The 13,485-nt window shown below is 45.7% G+C and overlaps 1 protein-coding gene across 1 annotated transcript; it reads left to right on the forward strand.

The window, feature by feature from the left end:
- Window positions 1-11,084: 11,084 nt before the first annotated feature.
- Window positions 11,085-13,052, forward strand: BJ212DRAFT_1487535 (uncharacterized protein; the record flags this gene model as incomplete). The annotated part of the gene is made up of 6 exons (XM_041341289.1): window positions 11,085-11,236; window positions 11,273-11,562; window positions 11,617-11,952; window positions 12,016-12,123; window positions 12,181-12,325; window positions 12,386-13,052. 6 exons carry the CDS (start codon window positions 11,085-11,087, stop codon window positions 13,050-13,052), a joined length of 1,698 nt encoding a protein of 565 aa, XP_041186152.1.
- Window positions 13,053-13,485: the final 433 nt, after the last annotated feature.

The raw sequence follows: 13,485 nt of genomic DNA on the forward strand, positions 1-13,485 counted from the left end.
TTGATCCTTGTACGAGTCCTCATCTCCGAGTTCATATACTTATGTTCCGACTTACTTACTAATGTGTTTCCACATGCTCATACATAGCCTTGCTCCTTTGCTTACTGATCCCCTCAGATATTGTTCAGTATATAACCCCTGTAGATACTCCTGTAGTTCCTTAGTTTGAATATCAACTTAGACTTGCCCAATCCTCTCTTGGACTTTGGTCCACCTAAGTCTGTCCTACCCATCAGGCCTAGGGATTGATTCCCTAGGCCAGAGCTCCGCTTTTCCAGCACTTACCCTCTTTCCGGACTTAGGTCCAACCCTTGTCTCTCCAACTCTACCTTAGGGTAGTCTACCTCTGTTTGTTTCTACATTAGACGAAGTCCAATGTAGCCCCTATTCCTTCCAGACCTCCGGACCTCCTGTCCCTCATACCTCCAGGCATCCTGTCCTTCAGATGTTCCGCCCTCCATACCTTCAGATGTTCTGTCCTCCTAACCCTCAGACATCCTATCTTCCTGTCCTTTGGACATCCTGCCCTCTGTACCTTTGGACATCCTGCCCTCTGTACCTTTGGACATCCTGCCCTCTGTACCTTTGGACATCCTGCCCTCTGTACCTTTGGACATCCTGCCCTCTGTACCTTTGGACATCCTGCCCTCTGTACCTTTGGACATCCTGCCCTCTGTACCTTTGGACATCCTGCCCTCTGTACCTTTGGACATCCTGCCCTCTGTACCTTTGGACATCCTGCCCTCTGTACCTTTGGACATCCTGCCCTCTGTACCTTTGGACATCCTGCCCTCTGTACCTTTGGACATCCTGCCCTCTGTACCTTTGGACATCCTGCCCTCTGTACCTTTGGACATCCTGCCCTCTGTACCTTTGGACATCCTGCCCTCTGTACCTTTGGACATCCTGCCCTCTGTACCTTTGGACATCCTGCCCTCTGTACCTTTGGACATCCTGCCCTCTGTACCTTTGGACATCCTGCCCTCTGTACCTTTGGACATCCTGTCCTTCTGTCCTCCATCATCCTGCCCTCCTGTCCTCCTGTCCTTCTGTCCTCCATCATCCTGCCCTCCTGCCCTCCTGCCCTTCTGTCCTCCATCATCCTGCCCTCCTGTCCTCCTGTCCTCCAGACCCTCAGACCTCCTATCCTTCCATCCTGTTTCCTGTAGAAGTATTACCTTGCAGTGGGAACTCTCTGGAGCACTTCCTGTGTTCCTCCAGAACTCTCCTGCGCTCCTTTGGAAGTCCCCTAGCACTCTCCAGCAGAGTAGCCAGCCTCTGGAAGTCCTCCAGACTTTGTTGGACCATCATCAGACCTCATACGAAATGAAAGGCACATACTCAGGTAAAGGGCACAGCATACGAGCTAAGGCCAAGCCCCTCTGAGTCAGTCTCTCTCCCCCTTGAGCAACATGGTTCTTAACAGTGGGTTTGGGAGCAGAAGAGTGAGGACAGTTGGCTGATGAGTGTATCAAGATGTTCACTCAAAGGTGTTATGGGTTTGGCATCTTCGTCTGTGCCAAGTTGGGATTGAGGGAAAAGTGAGGAGGGGTGAGCTAGGATCACATGAGGATCTAACCACAAAGGTGTAGAGGGTCACTGAAGTCTGTCTGGTGCACCATTTTCAGGTGGAGAGCAGTGAATGAGTGAGGACAGGCAAGCCAGGAGTACATGAGGATGGAACACAGAAGGCCTTGAGGATTGAGGAAGTTTGGTCACATCACCATTGTCAGGTCAAAAGCAGTGGAAAAGCAAGAAAAGGTGAGCAAGGAGTACATTTGCAGAGGAATGGGGGTGTACACCACCTATTGAGGAAGACTGAGAGCATAGAGCTCTAGATAAGGACCAAGTAATAGAAATACTGATTACACATATCAATATCAAGCTCCATATTGTCAAAAATGTTGGTGTGAGTACATCAAGACCCCCAAACTGGCCAGAACATCTTGAGTGAAGAGCAAGGTGTGTGCTGTATTCCTGAACCATCCTGAGATGCCTTCTGTTCAAGTTTGTCTTTCAGTGCCTAACAGCAGATATTGTCAATGAGAAAGCAGATGATATATTGACACCCACAACATTGGTACCAATGGAAAGTAGGTCTTCAAGGCCAGCTTCTTTGAGGATGGTATGAAAAACCCATGTGTACGTGTTTTTATTTTCACAAGCAGCAACTAGGAACTTTCCATCAGGGGAAAGGGCTGTGGACCACAGCTCATCTTCATGCTGGAGGGGTGGTCCAACTGGGAGATTTATGTTGAGATTTCATAGACAGGCTGTTTTATCATATGATGCACTTGCAAGGAGATGATCATTCTGAGACAAGGAGATGGCAGTAACCCAATCACCAGCATGACCTTCAAGGATGGTGATCCACTTCAAGTTGCATTGTTGAATATCCTAATTAGACCATATGAACTGGAGATAAGCTTCCTTCTGTCCAACATCCATGCCAAGTTGAAAACTATGTTTGAGTGTTTGAGTGTTTTGAGAAGCTTGCCTGTCTTCACACTCCAGATTTTTATAGCATTCTCCTTCTCTCTGCCCATTGTGAGTTTTGATGAGTCAGGTGAGTACATCACTGCATTCACCCAATCATGCCCAGTTTTGATTTTTAGAACAGTTTTGCCACTCTTGACATCTTGGACTCTTGCTGTCCTGTCCCAGGATCCACTCGCTACTTGCTCACCATCTGCACTCCAGCACAATGTACACACAATATGGGAGTGTCCTATCCATTTTGAAATGACCTTCCTCATCTCAACATCCCACAACCTCACTTGCCCATCACTGTCTCCACTTGCAATTGTCTTTCCATTTGGAGACAATGCCATCAATTGCAGTGTTACAATATTCTCATCTTGCCAGTCCTTGCCCATCTGTGCTCTGCTCTCTAGGTCCCATAGTCAGAGTGAGCCATCCCACAAACCTGTGATGATGTGTCATCCATCAGGCAAGTGCACAACACCATTGACCTGTTGTGCATGACCTCACATCATCTGGCACAGTCTAATCACTAGCATCTTGTGGGTGGATGAGAAAATAGTCAGCACTCAGATGCTCAATTATGTGTTAAGGTCATACTCAAGGGCTAAGCAGATCCTAAGGGCTTCAGCCTCAGCTCATGCACTGTGCCCCTTACCCAAGTATTGCCCCTTATTTCAGAAGGACAAGACTAACGCATCCAGAGGGTCAGATGAGTAGTGTAGCAGATCCAGATTACTTCTGGATGCAGGATAAGTATTGTAAGGCTAATCCAGACAAGTCCAGACTAGAAACTAACAGTAGTGGACTGTTGTAGACAGAGGTGGATATGGATAGACTAGGAATCAATTCTAAGTCTTGGAGGATGACAAGAGTAGAGATACTCAAGTCCAGAGGACAGGAATGAGCAGAACTAAGATGATATTTAAACTGAGGTGCTACAGAGATTTACAGGAGGTTATATACTGTAGATATCTAATGGAATGATCAATTAGCAGGGTCCAAGGCTATGTACAAGGCATGTGGATAGTCTATTGGTAAGTAGGAAAGGATCACTAATAATGAAATGGAAATGAAGCATAGGTAATGGATCAGTGAGCAGGACGGATATACCAATAACTGAAATACCAGAGTCAGGGGTTACTGAAAGGAAATGAGTACTGGTTGTGGATTCAGATGAGTTGTGGACTGGACCAGATGAGTGGACAGATTGGATGATGAGATGTTGGATGGGGATAAGATGTGGATAGGATCTGAGATAAGATGTGGATTGGATCTGAGATCTGGATATGTGGATATGACACTATGGTGGATTGTGTAGATGAGAGAAGTCTGCCTGAACTTTGGAATGGACTAGGTTATCCAATAATGACAATGATTGCTAGTGAGTCCAGGGGCCTATCTCCTTTTTATTTGACACTTGTAAGAACCATACAAGCCATTACTCATGAGACAGGATTCAATATCCAATCTTCACCCACAGGTCAGCTTTTGGATGAGATATTCAGGTGCTGCTGAATTTGACAATACACAGCAGATCTTGGTGGTATCTGAAGTTGCTGGTAACCAAGTTGTCAGCTTTAACCAGCAGAAGAGCCTAGAGTATTATTCACAGGAAGCACCTTTGAGATGAGCCCAGTGTGCAATCACCAGAGATCAACAGGTGCCTGGTTGAGAGTCAAGGAAGTTGGGAGTCATTCATTCATGCTATTTAAGGTATATCCCATCCATTATCTTCATGTTTGCTTCACAGCTTCATTGCTATGTAGAATTGCTATGTAGATGAAGTGCCCAGGACTATGTACATCTTCCCATATGTAACAACTACCTTGATGCTTCTAACAAGCATCCAACAGTGTCCTGCACTCCCCTTCTACTCTGCATGTTTCTTCCAGCCTGTGTTTGAACTCCAGCATATACTGGATGTTCCAATCTTGACAATGTCATTTTGACTGGGTGTGAGAAGGTATGGCAAGCTGATGGGTGAGCAATCATGCATATCAATGGTGGTCATCCAAATGCTTCTATATATCCAGGGATGCAATACCTCTACCATGCCTCTACCATGGCTAAGTACTTGTTGACATCTGGTATTGAATCCAGGACACTTCTTGGCTACACTGCATAATCAATGTTGAAAATGGCCCATGATGGTGGCAAGACAGTTGACCTTCTGTTGGTCCCTCACTCTGAAAGCAATTTTGCTTTTTAGCACTTGATTATAATTCCCTTGACTGTTTTTTCAATCACCATGTAGAGGTTAGTGACTGGTCTGGTGCCAGACTCCCCCTGACACATGTCCAAGCTCTTATCAACTTTCCATGACATTAAAGCAGGACCAAGCATATTAACCTGTGTTTGTGTCACAGAATTAGTTATTGTATGTACTGGGACTTTTGTATTTTAGATGTTGACATTCTCAATTGGACTCAACCTCACAGTGAACCTGATAAATTTTTATCTTGGTCCAATTCAGGACAGTTTGACTACTCCTGATATTCCAGACTCTTGCTGTCCCATCCCAGGATCCACTCACCACTTGCTGGCAATCTGCAATCAAGCACAATGCGAACACAACATTGCTATGTCCTGTCTATTTTGAAATGACCTTCCTCATCTTGATGTCCCATAACCTCACCTTCCCATTGTTACAAACTTGGATGGAGCGTCATTCCAATAAATGAATCAAGATCAGGGTCAATCAAGGACAAGACCTTATTGAGTCAATGCCTCCCTCAGGAGTGATCATCTAGACTCCCACAGGATCTAGAGTTCAAAGAGGACACAGGCTAGCCTCCTTTCCAAGGAGCTAGAGTTTGAGTATCAAAGAGAACCAAGTAGATTCAAGTTAGAGAAAATACAAGCAGTAACTAAGGTTTATATACATAAAGGAATTGTGCACAGACCAAGCTGGGCGAAGGGTAATAGGTACTAGGAAAGGAAGGTTCATGGGAAAACAAGGTATGAGTCAGAGATAAGAGAGACCATGAGGAAACAGCACAGTGAAAAGGAAGCATCAGGAGTACAGCCATAAGGTGTCCACAGTGATGATGGGAAAAAGAATAGGGTGTTGTAACATCTGTCATTGCTTCCACTTGCAATTGTCTTTCCATCAGGAGACAATTCCATGGATGAAAATCCTATCTTATTCTCATCTTACCAGTTCTTACCTATCTGTGTGCCGCTCTCTAGATTCTATAGTCAGAGTGAGCCATCCCACAAACCTGTGATGATATATTGTCCATCAGGCAAGTGCACAATACTGTTTAACCAGTCGGTGTGACCTTGCATTGTCTGGCATGGTGTGATTGCTGGTGTCTTACTGGTAGATGAAAACATAATTGGCATTTGGACATTCCACTAGCACAGCAGATTGTGGGCTATGTATATGAGAGAAGTCTGCAGGGATCTTGGAATCAGACCAGGCTATCCAGCAGCAGCAATGATTGTTGGTGGGTCCAGGGGCCTATCTCCCTTCAATTTTGATCCTTGTAAGAACCACACAAGCCATTACTCACAAGGTAGTCTATTTACAGGATTCAATATCCAATCCTCACCTACAGCAATCGGAAGAGGTATTCAGGTGTTGCTAAATTTGATAGATCTTTGAGTATCCGAAGTTGCTGGTAAGGAAGTTGTCAGCTCTAATCTGCAGAAGATCTTAGGGTATCACTCATGGGAATCACCTTTTAGACAAGCCCAGTGTGCAATTTTCAGAGATCAATGGGTGTCAATTTGGGAGTTGAGGGGGCTGGAGTTGTTTGTTCAGTGGCATCATTGCTGTGTATATGAAGCACTCAGGCCCTTGACCAGCATCATGTGCATTTCCAATGTGTGATAACCCCCATCATGTTCCCTTGTCATTTATCACTCTTTCAGATCTGAATGATAATGATATGATGGATCGCTTTGCTGGGGTGGTATGGCACACATCTGTTATGAACCTGGAGGACCTGCAGAATGATCTATTAGTTCTCTTGTGGACAGTATAGAACGAGATCATGCTACCCGCTGCCAATGTTCTCCAGCATGACCTGAAATGAAAGTGCCATTCTGGAATCTGGCTGCATTTAACTGCAGCTTTTGCGCCTATTCCTCTCCATGCAGCTCACCTCTTTTGAACAAAGGCAGATCACTCTGGGAAGGAACCATGCCTAGAGGATCTCTACATCTATTCTTACATTCCAACACCTTTGGCTGTTTCAAAAGCATTGGGATGTAAGAGATGTATGATTCCTTCCTTTGTGGCACTCAGACAGGGTCAACTGGGTGCAAAGCAAGGCACTCTTGGCTGTCGACAGCAAGCTTGAGCTTGTCTGGAAGCTTGTCCTGTGTGCTGGCCAACAGTACTACATAGTATCTCTGGTGACGCAGTCACATGAGCAGGTGCATTTGAAGCTTTGTAGTAGAATATCCACACCTTACTTGTAAGGGTAAGCAGGACTGCAAGCAGCCTGATACTTCCCTTTTTGTCATGAGATGATCCCCTGACACTACTTTATATCATTGAGAAAGACATTCTGTGTGCTGAGTTTGCATTCTAGTCAGCATGTCATGCTGCCACTGGCAACAAACGAATCCCTGACAAAGTAATCTATCTTGCAGTGGGTCTCTAGTTTTGGGGTTCAAGAACATCATTAGTACACAAGACGTTGTGCAGAGTATCATCACTTATACTAGTTCAAACCAATTGCCACTTCCCAGGTCTACAGAGCTAATTTCAATCCAGCATCCCAATCAATCCACAATTCAATCATGCATATTAGCATTGAACTGACCCAATGTGACAAGATAGCAGCAATCAAATCAAGCCATGGCCCAGCGGTCACTAGCCAGCTATCAAGACTCCTCATGGAGTCCAACTGCAATATACCAGAGTGCTGATAAGAGGATCTGTCATAATTGACATTGAGCTTGATAAGAAGGAAGACCCAGTCACATCCATTGGTTGGAGCACTATGGAGGACCTTTTTCCTGAGATAATGTAGTAAATTGGAAATGCAAACCTAAAAGCTGGCAGGATATGCTTACTAGAGAAGCTTTTGCACACACACATCTCAGATACTGCCTGAGGAACATGTTCTGAGGGATTGAAAAGCTTGGCTTTTATAACAAAGAAGCTAGATGTCTTGAGGACATAAAGGTCCAAGTATGTCAGAAAGAAAGCTAGAGGAAACAATGTGCTAGGCAATTGAGATGAGTTGAGGCATATTTACCAGTGGTGTGTTGACTTGCTACTATGGCAGCGTAATCTACAAATCCAAAAAGGATTGACAAACTCAACGGGCTGATAGTCATGCTAAAACGTGTTCCATGTTGAGAATCATACACTTAATTGGTGGTAGCATTGCAGATGTGTGGAAGAAGAAGGCGTCAATCCATCATGAGCACTTGTTTGGTCTGACAAAGTATGAGAGCAGCACAAAGATTGACAGATCATTAGCATACTGTCCTATGTAGGAATGAGACTTTCCAACAAATATGATTAATAATACAGATTCATGGAAGACTGTTAAGAACCATGTTGCTCAAGGGGGAGAGAGACTGGCTCAGAGGGGTTTGGCCTCAGCTCATATGCTGTGCCCCTTACCCGAGTATGTGCCCTTCATTTCGTATGAGGTCTGATGATGGTCCAACAAAGTCTGGAGGACTTCCAGAGGCTGGCTACTCTGCTGGAGAGTGCTAGGGGACTTCCAGAGGAGCGCAGGAGAGTTCTGGAGGAACACAGGAAGTGCTCCAGAGAGTTCCCACTGCAAGGTAATACTTCTACAGGAAACAGGATGGAAGGATAGGAGGTCTGAGGGTCTGGAGGACAGGAGGACAGGAGGGCAGGATGATGGAGGACAGAAGGACAGGAGGGCAGGAGGGCAGGATGATGGAGGACAGAAGGACAGGAGGACAGGAGGGCAGGATGATGGAGGACAGAAGGACAGGATGTCCAAAGGTACAGAGGGCAGGATGTCCAAAGGTACAGAGGGCAGGATGTCCAAAGGACAGGAAGATAGGATGTCTGAGGGTTAGGAGGACAGAACATCTGAAGGTATGGAGGGCGGAACATCTGAAGGACAGGATGCCTGGAGGTATGAGGGACAGGAGGTCCGGAGGTCTGGAAGGAATAGGGGCTACATTGGACTTCGTCTAATGTAGAAACAAACAGAGGTAGACTACCCTAAGGTAGAGTTGGAGAGACAAGGGTTGGACCTAAGTCCGGAAAGAGGGTAAGTGCTGGAAAAGCGGAGCTCTGGCCTAGGGAATCAATCCCTAGGCCTGATGGGTAGGACAGACTTAGGTGGACCAAAGTCCAAGAGAGGATTGGGCAAGTCTAAGTTGATATTCAAACTAAGGAACTACAGGAGTATCTACAGGGGTTATATACTGAACAATATCTGAGGGGATCAGTAAGCAAAGGAGCAAGGCTATGTATGAGCATGTGGAAACACATTAGTAAGTAAGTCGGAACATAAGTATATGAACTCGGAGATGAGGACTCGTACAAGGATCAATAAGCAAGATGGAACAAGAGGTAACTGAAAGCTGGAAGGCAGAGAATGCCTAAATGGGGATAGGCGCAGGATATTGGACAGAGGGTGGGAATAGGTCCAGAGTTAATATCCAGAGGTCTGGAGATCTGGGGATCTGGAAGACAAGGTGGATACAGGACTGGGATATGAGAAGGTGGATATAGTCCGGAATCCAAGACAAGGTGAAGTCCAGATGTCTTGCTGGATGGAGTGCGCATAGGGTGGACAGGATAGGGTGGTATGGATCAGGCTAGCAGTGAGGATCCAGAGGTCCAGAGCTCAGGGGTAAATCCGGAGTATAGTCGATCCTGCTGAGGTGTGGAGTACACAGTGGAAGGGGATCTGGGAATGAGTTGGATATGAAGTGTGGTCCAGATGTAGGCTCGGAAGGCGTGGGAATATGATGGAACATGGGTCTGGATCGTGGGATATGACAAAGACCAAAGTTCACTCTGTCTGAGGGAAGTAGTGATTGTGATGCATTCCTCAGAATTGGGCTTCAGGCAAATAAAGCCAGTAAACATGATTTTCAACTCAGTGAAGTCATCAATAGTCATACTGGAGAAATTAAGAGACTGTAGAGAGTGAGCTAATGGAAAGTTGTTTCATAACTTGAGTCATACCTTGGACCCCTCTGGCTTGGACCCCAACAAAGAGCATCATGTCAATCTGCCACTCAGAGCCTGCTGGAGTAGGTGCATTTGGGTCTTCCTCTTGCTCAGACTCCTTGTAGAAAAGGTTTTCTTCAGCTTAAGAAGAAAGTTGTAGGCAAGTTGCAATCCCAACCAACTGAGACCAGAAAGTCTGGTTGGGAGTTGAATAAGTTGGGCAATTGTTTGTTCACACAGTTAACTGCTGTGCACATGTAGATGAAGCACTCAGGCCCCAACCAGCATGACATGCATTTTCCCATACATAAGGACTACCATCAACTTTCAAGTTATTACTTCTAATAAACATTTGACAGCATCTCACACTCCCTCTCCACACTGAATGTTTCTGGTCTATGTTCAAATGTTCAAACCAGTCCACCACCCATTGTGCCTTCAGCACAGGAAGCCAAATGGAGCACTTTGTGCTCCTTTTTTGGCTTCCTGGCCTTGGCTGTATCCTAATATGTACAGTAAATAAATAAATTTGAATGAGAAAACTGAGGGAGAGGAGAACAGGGGAATGGGCCAAAGGTGTGAGTGCAGCAAGCACTTTTGGCCCATTCCCCTGTTCTCCTCTTCCTCAGTTTTCTCATTCAAATTTATTTATTTACTGACATATTTGCTGCACTTGAATGGACAATAGTATTGAGCATCCATTGTCCAACCAGCCCCCTGGTGCATCCCTTTTTGTTTATGCTCATATTTAGCATCGTACCATATCTTATTTTGTCATGGACCCTTTATTTACATCATTTACATACTTAGAGCACTCTCTATTCGCTTCTGAGCCCTGGGAGCATGCCTAGGCACAGCTTACCTGTGGCCTGGGAAGTTTTCATACAACAACCACCATCATGTCTAGTAGTGTCTAGCAGTCGGAATCATCATCTTCAGCCAGTATGCATCAGTCATTGCCCTAGTCATCAGCATCAGTCTACTATCATCAGTCTCCACTCAGCAGTCTTAGTTCACGCTTTCACACCTTCTACCAGTCATTTATACATTTGTGCACTGTGTGTGCCCTATTCCCACGCTTCGTGCTCTTACACACTCCACATTCCCATGTGCATGCTTCACCAGAGTTGACCTGGTGTCACCCAGTGGATCTTGCTTTCTTTGCTTCCCTTAAGGGATGAACACATCACTTGGTGCACTTCAACCAACATCTAGAGAGTCAGTAGCCTTCCTCTCACCCCAGAGGTAGAGGCTTCTTTCTTTCTTTCTTTAGCTCTGCAAGCCTAGCAGAGCTGTTGAACCTTCAACTGGAGCCCACTACGAGGGGAACAGTCAGCTTATCCACACACCCTTTCAACTCTATTCCACCTACTTGTGCTTCCAATACTTCATCCGCACTTTTCACCTTTTTCACCTTTCCACCTTTCCGCGCTTTTTCGCACTTTCCCACGCTTCTCTCGCACATTCACGCGCCATGAGTGACCTAGTCAACAGAGATGGCATGCCCTGGCCCAGGTACCCAAATGCACCATGCTTTACAGGGGATCCATTTGTGGTCCTCACGCATTTACAGCATGTAGATCGCCTTGGACAGATGAACAACCTATTGGGCACCCAGCGCATCAAGTATGTTCTCAAGTATACTCATGATGCACACTTCAGAGAGCTATGGCAGGGACTGCCTGAATATAGACAAGGTAGCTTCGAAGATTTCACTAATGAGATTATGTCTATGTATCCAGAAACAGGACAAAACACATATATGCGACCTGCCATCCAAGCGCCCACTGTGTGCGCACCTCAGGAGCCAGAACACACCTTAGAGCGACCAGAGATCACGCCTATAGTGCCTCAATGTGCCCCAAGTATTGCTAATCCCAGTCTAGATCTCCCAGAAGTACCAGTCATTGAACTTGCCCCACCACCAGCCCAAGTCAAAGCACCCATTGTATGTGCACCTCAGCAGCCTTAATGCACTCCAGTGCACCCCTATACTGCGCCTATAGCACCTCAAAGCAAAATACGCGACCCTATCCTCATCCCCATCTCCCAAGAAGCGCCCTTTGACAAAATTGCATCATTGCCAGCTTATATCGAAGCACCCATTATGCGTGCACCTCCAGAGCCCATACCCAAACCAGAGTATCCATCAGCAGAAGTCACCCCACCCCAGCTCAAAATACACGAGCCCATCATCATCCCAATGCTTCCAGAAGCACCTCTGGAAGAGATCTTGTCACCGATAGTCAGGGATGACTCTAAATATCTATTGCACATTTACGCGTCTATTCCAAAGCTTTCTATTGTGTTAGAAGCTCATCTTACACCACCAGTCAACCAGAGTACGATTCTGGAAACCCCATTAGTCACTGATGATTTCACACACAGTAACTTGTTGCCTTTAGTCAGGGATGACTCTAAACATCTATTGCCCATTCACACACCCATTCACGCGCCTATCCCAGAGTCTCCTGCAGTGTCAGAGGCTCATTATGCGACACTATCCGACCAGAGTATGTCTCTGGTAACCCTGCGTGTTACTGATGATTTCGCACATTTCATGTTTTCAGCATACAGTGACTATTGTCTGCCAGTGAAACATCCGTGCATTGCATCACCTATCCACCAAGTAGAGTATGTCTCAGGCGACTCTGAGGCGCCTTCAGAGTGCTGTATTGCGCCTGAGGTCGCGCAGGTTGCGCACTTAGAGGCACTGTATATTCATCCTCACTCAATATCGCATTTTTCATTCATTTCATGTCTTATGCTCTCAAGGAGCCATTTGCCTTCATCTTCGCATCAGTTCACCATTATTTCGTCATTCATGCGCTGCATTCGCGCACCACGCACCTATATTCCTGCGCTATATGCGACCATCATTGCAGAAGAGTCTTCCTGCTATCGCATTTTTACTGCTTCATCATTTTCAAGTTGCTTTTCTTGGACTTCATATCAGTCCCGCCTTAATCTGACGCCTATGCGCGACTTACACGCTCGCCTTGCGCATATTCACACGCCTATCGCATTTTTCATCACCTCTGATTTCGCATATTTCACCTTAATTCGCATTTTCCACTCATCCACTTATTATGTTGATATTGTCCTTATAAATCCTATCAAGGGATATCCATTTATGTCTTGGCACCAATTGGCCCTTGATAAAGAGTCTATCAGACGCAGTCGCGCAATATTCGCGCTTAATTTCGCTTATCATTCAGCTCATGTCAATATTCTAACAGTGTATCAGCCAGTCCTCACATTAGAGGATATAGTAGACAATGTGCCAAATCATGATTGTGCGCGCAGCTCAAGCGCACATTACCCGACCCTAGAGCACTTCCACGCACCTCACATCGCCCCATTAGGGCGCGCTTTCAACTTGTACCACAAGGTGCAAGAATTCATTCCACCAGTCACCAGTCTGCCATCACGTCACATTTGAAGAAGATCTAGTATATACCCAGTAGGAGAAGACGTCGCAGAGTCAGAAGATGAAGATACCACCACCCTTAGTCGCCAATCATCATCGCCTTGCGCGCTTTTCACCCTTCACCACCCGCTTTTCCACTCCATCAATTCAAAATACCATATACTGCCAATCTTCATAGGATATATTTCGTTTTACCCTGGGTTTTGTCCAGTGCTTTTCATTTTCATTTTCGCATCATAACATCGTCCAAGGGACTAATAACGCGCTGATATATACACTTATAGGAAAATTACTAGAAGAAAAGAAGAAAAACAAAGACCATAGATTGTGCCCACCTAGCTCAGTAGGATATCATTTCTCTTTGAACGCATGAAGCGGCACCATGCACCTTATTTACCTTAGAATGCGCTGCATGCGCGCACCATTCCCGTGCCACATGCCTCAT

The sequence above is a fragment of the Suillus subaureus genome (genome assembly GCF_016647635.1).
Source record: "Suillus subaureus strain MN1 chromosome Unknown BJ212scaffold_87, whole genome shotgun sequence".
NCBI classification, from domain to species: Eukaryota; Fungi; Basidiomycota; class Agaricomycetes; order Boletales; family Suillaceae; genus Suillus; species Suillus subaureus.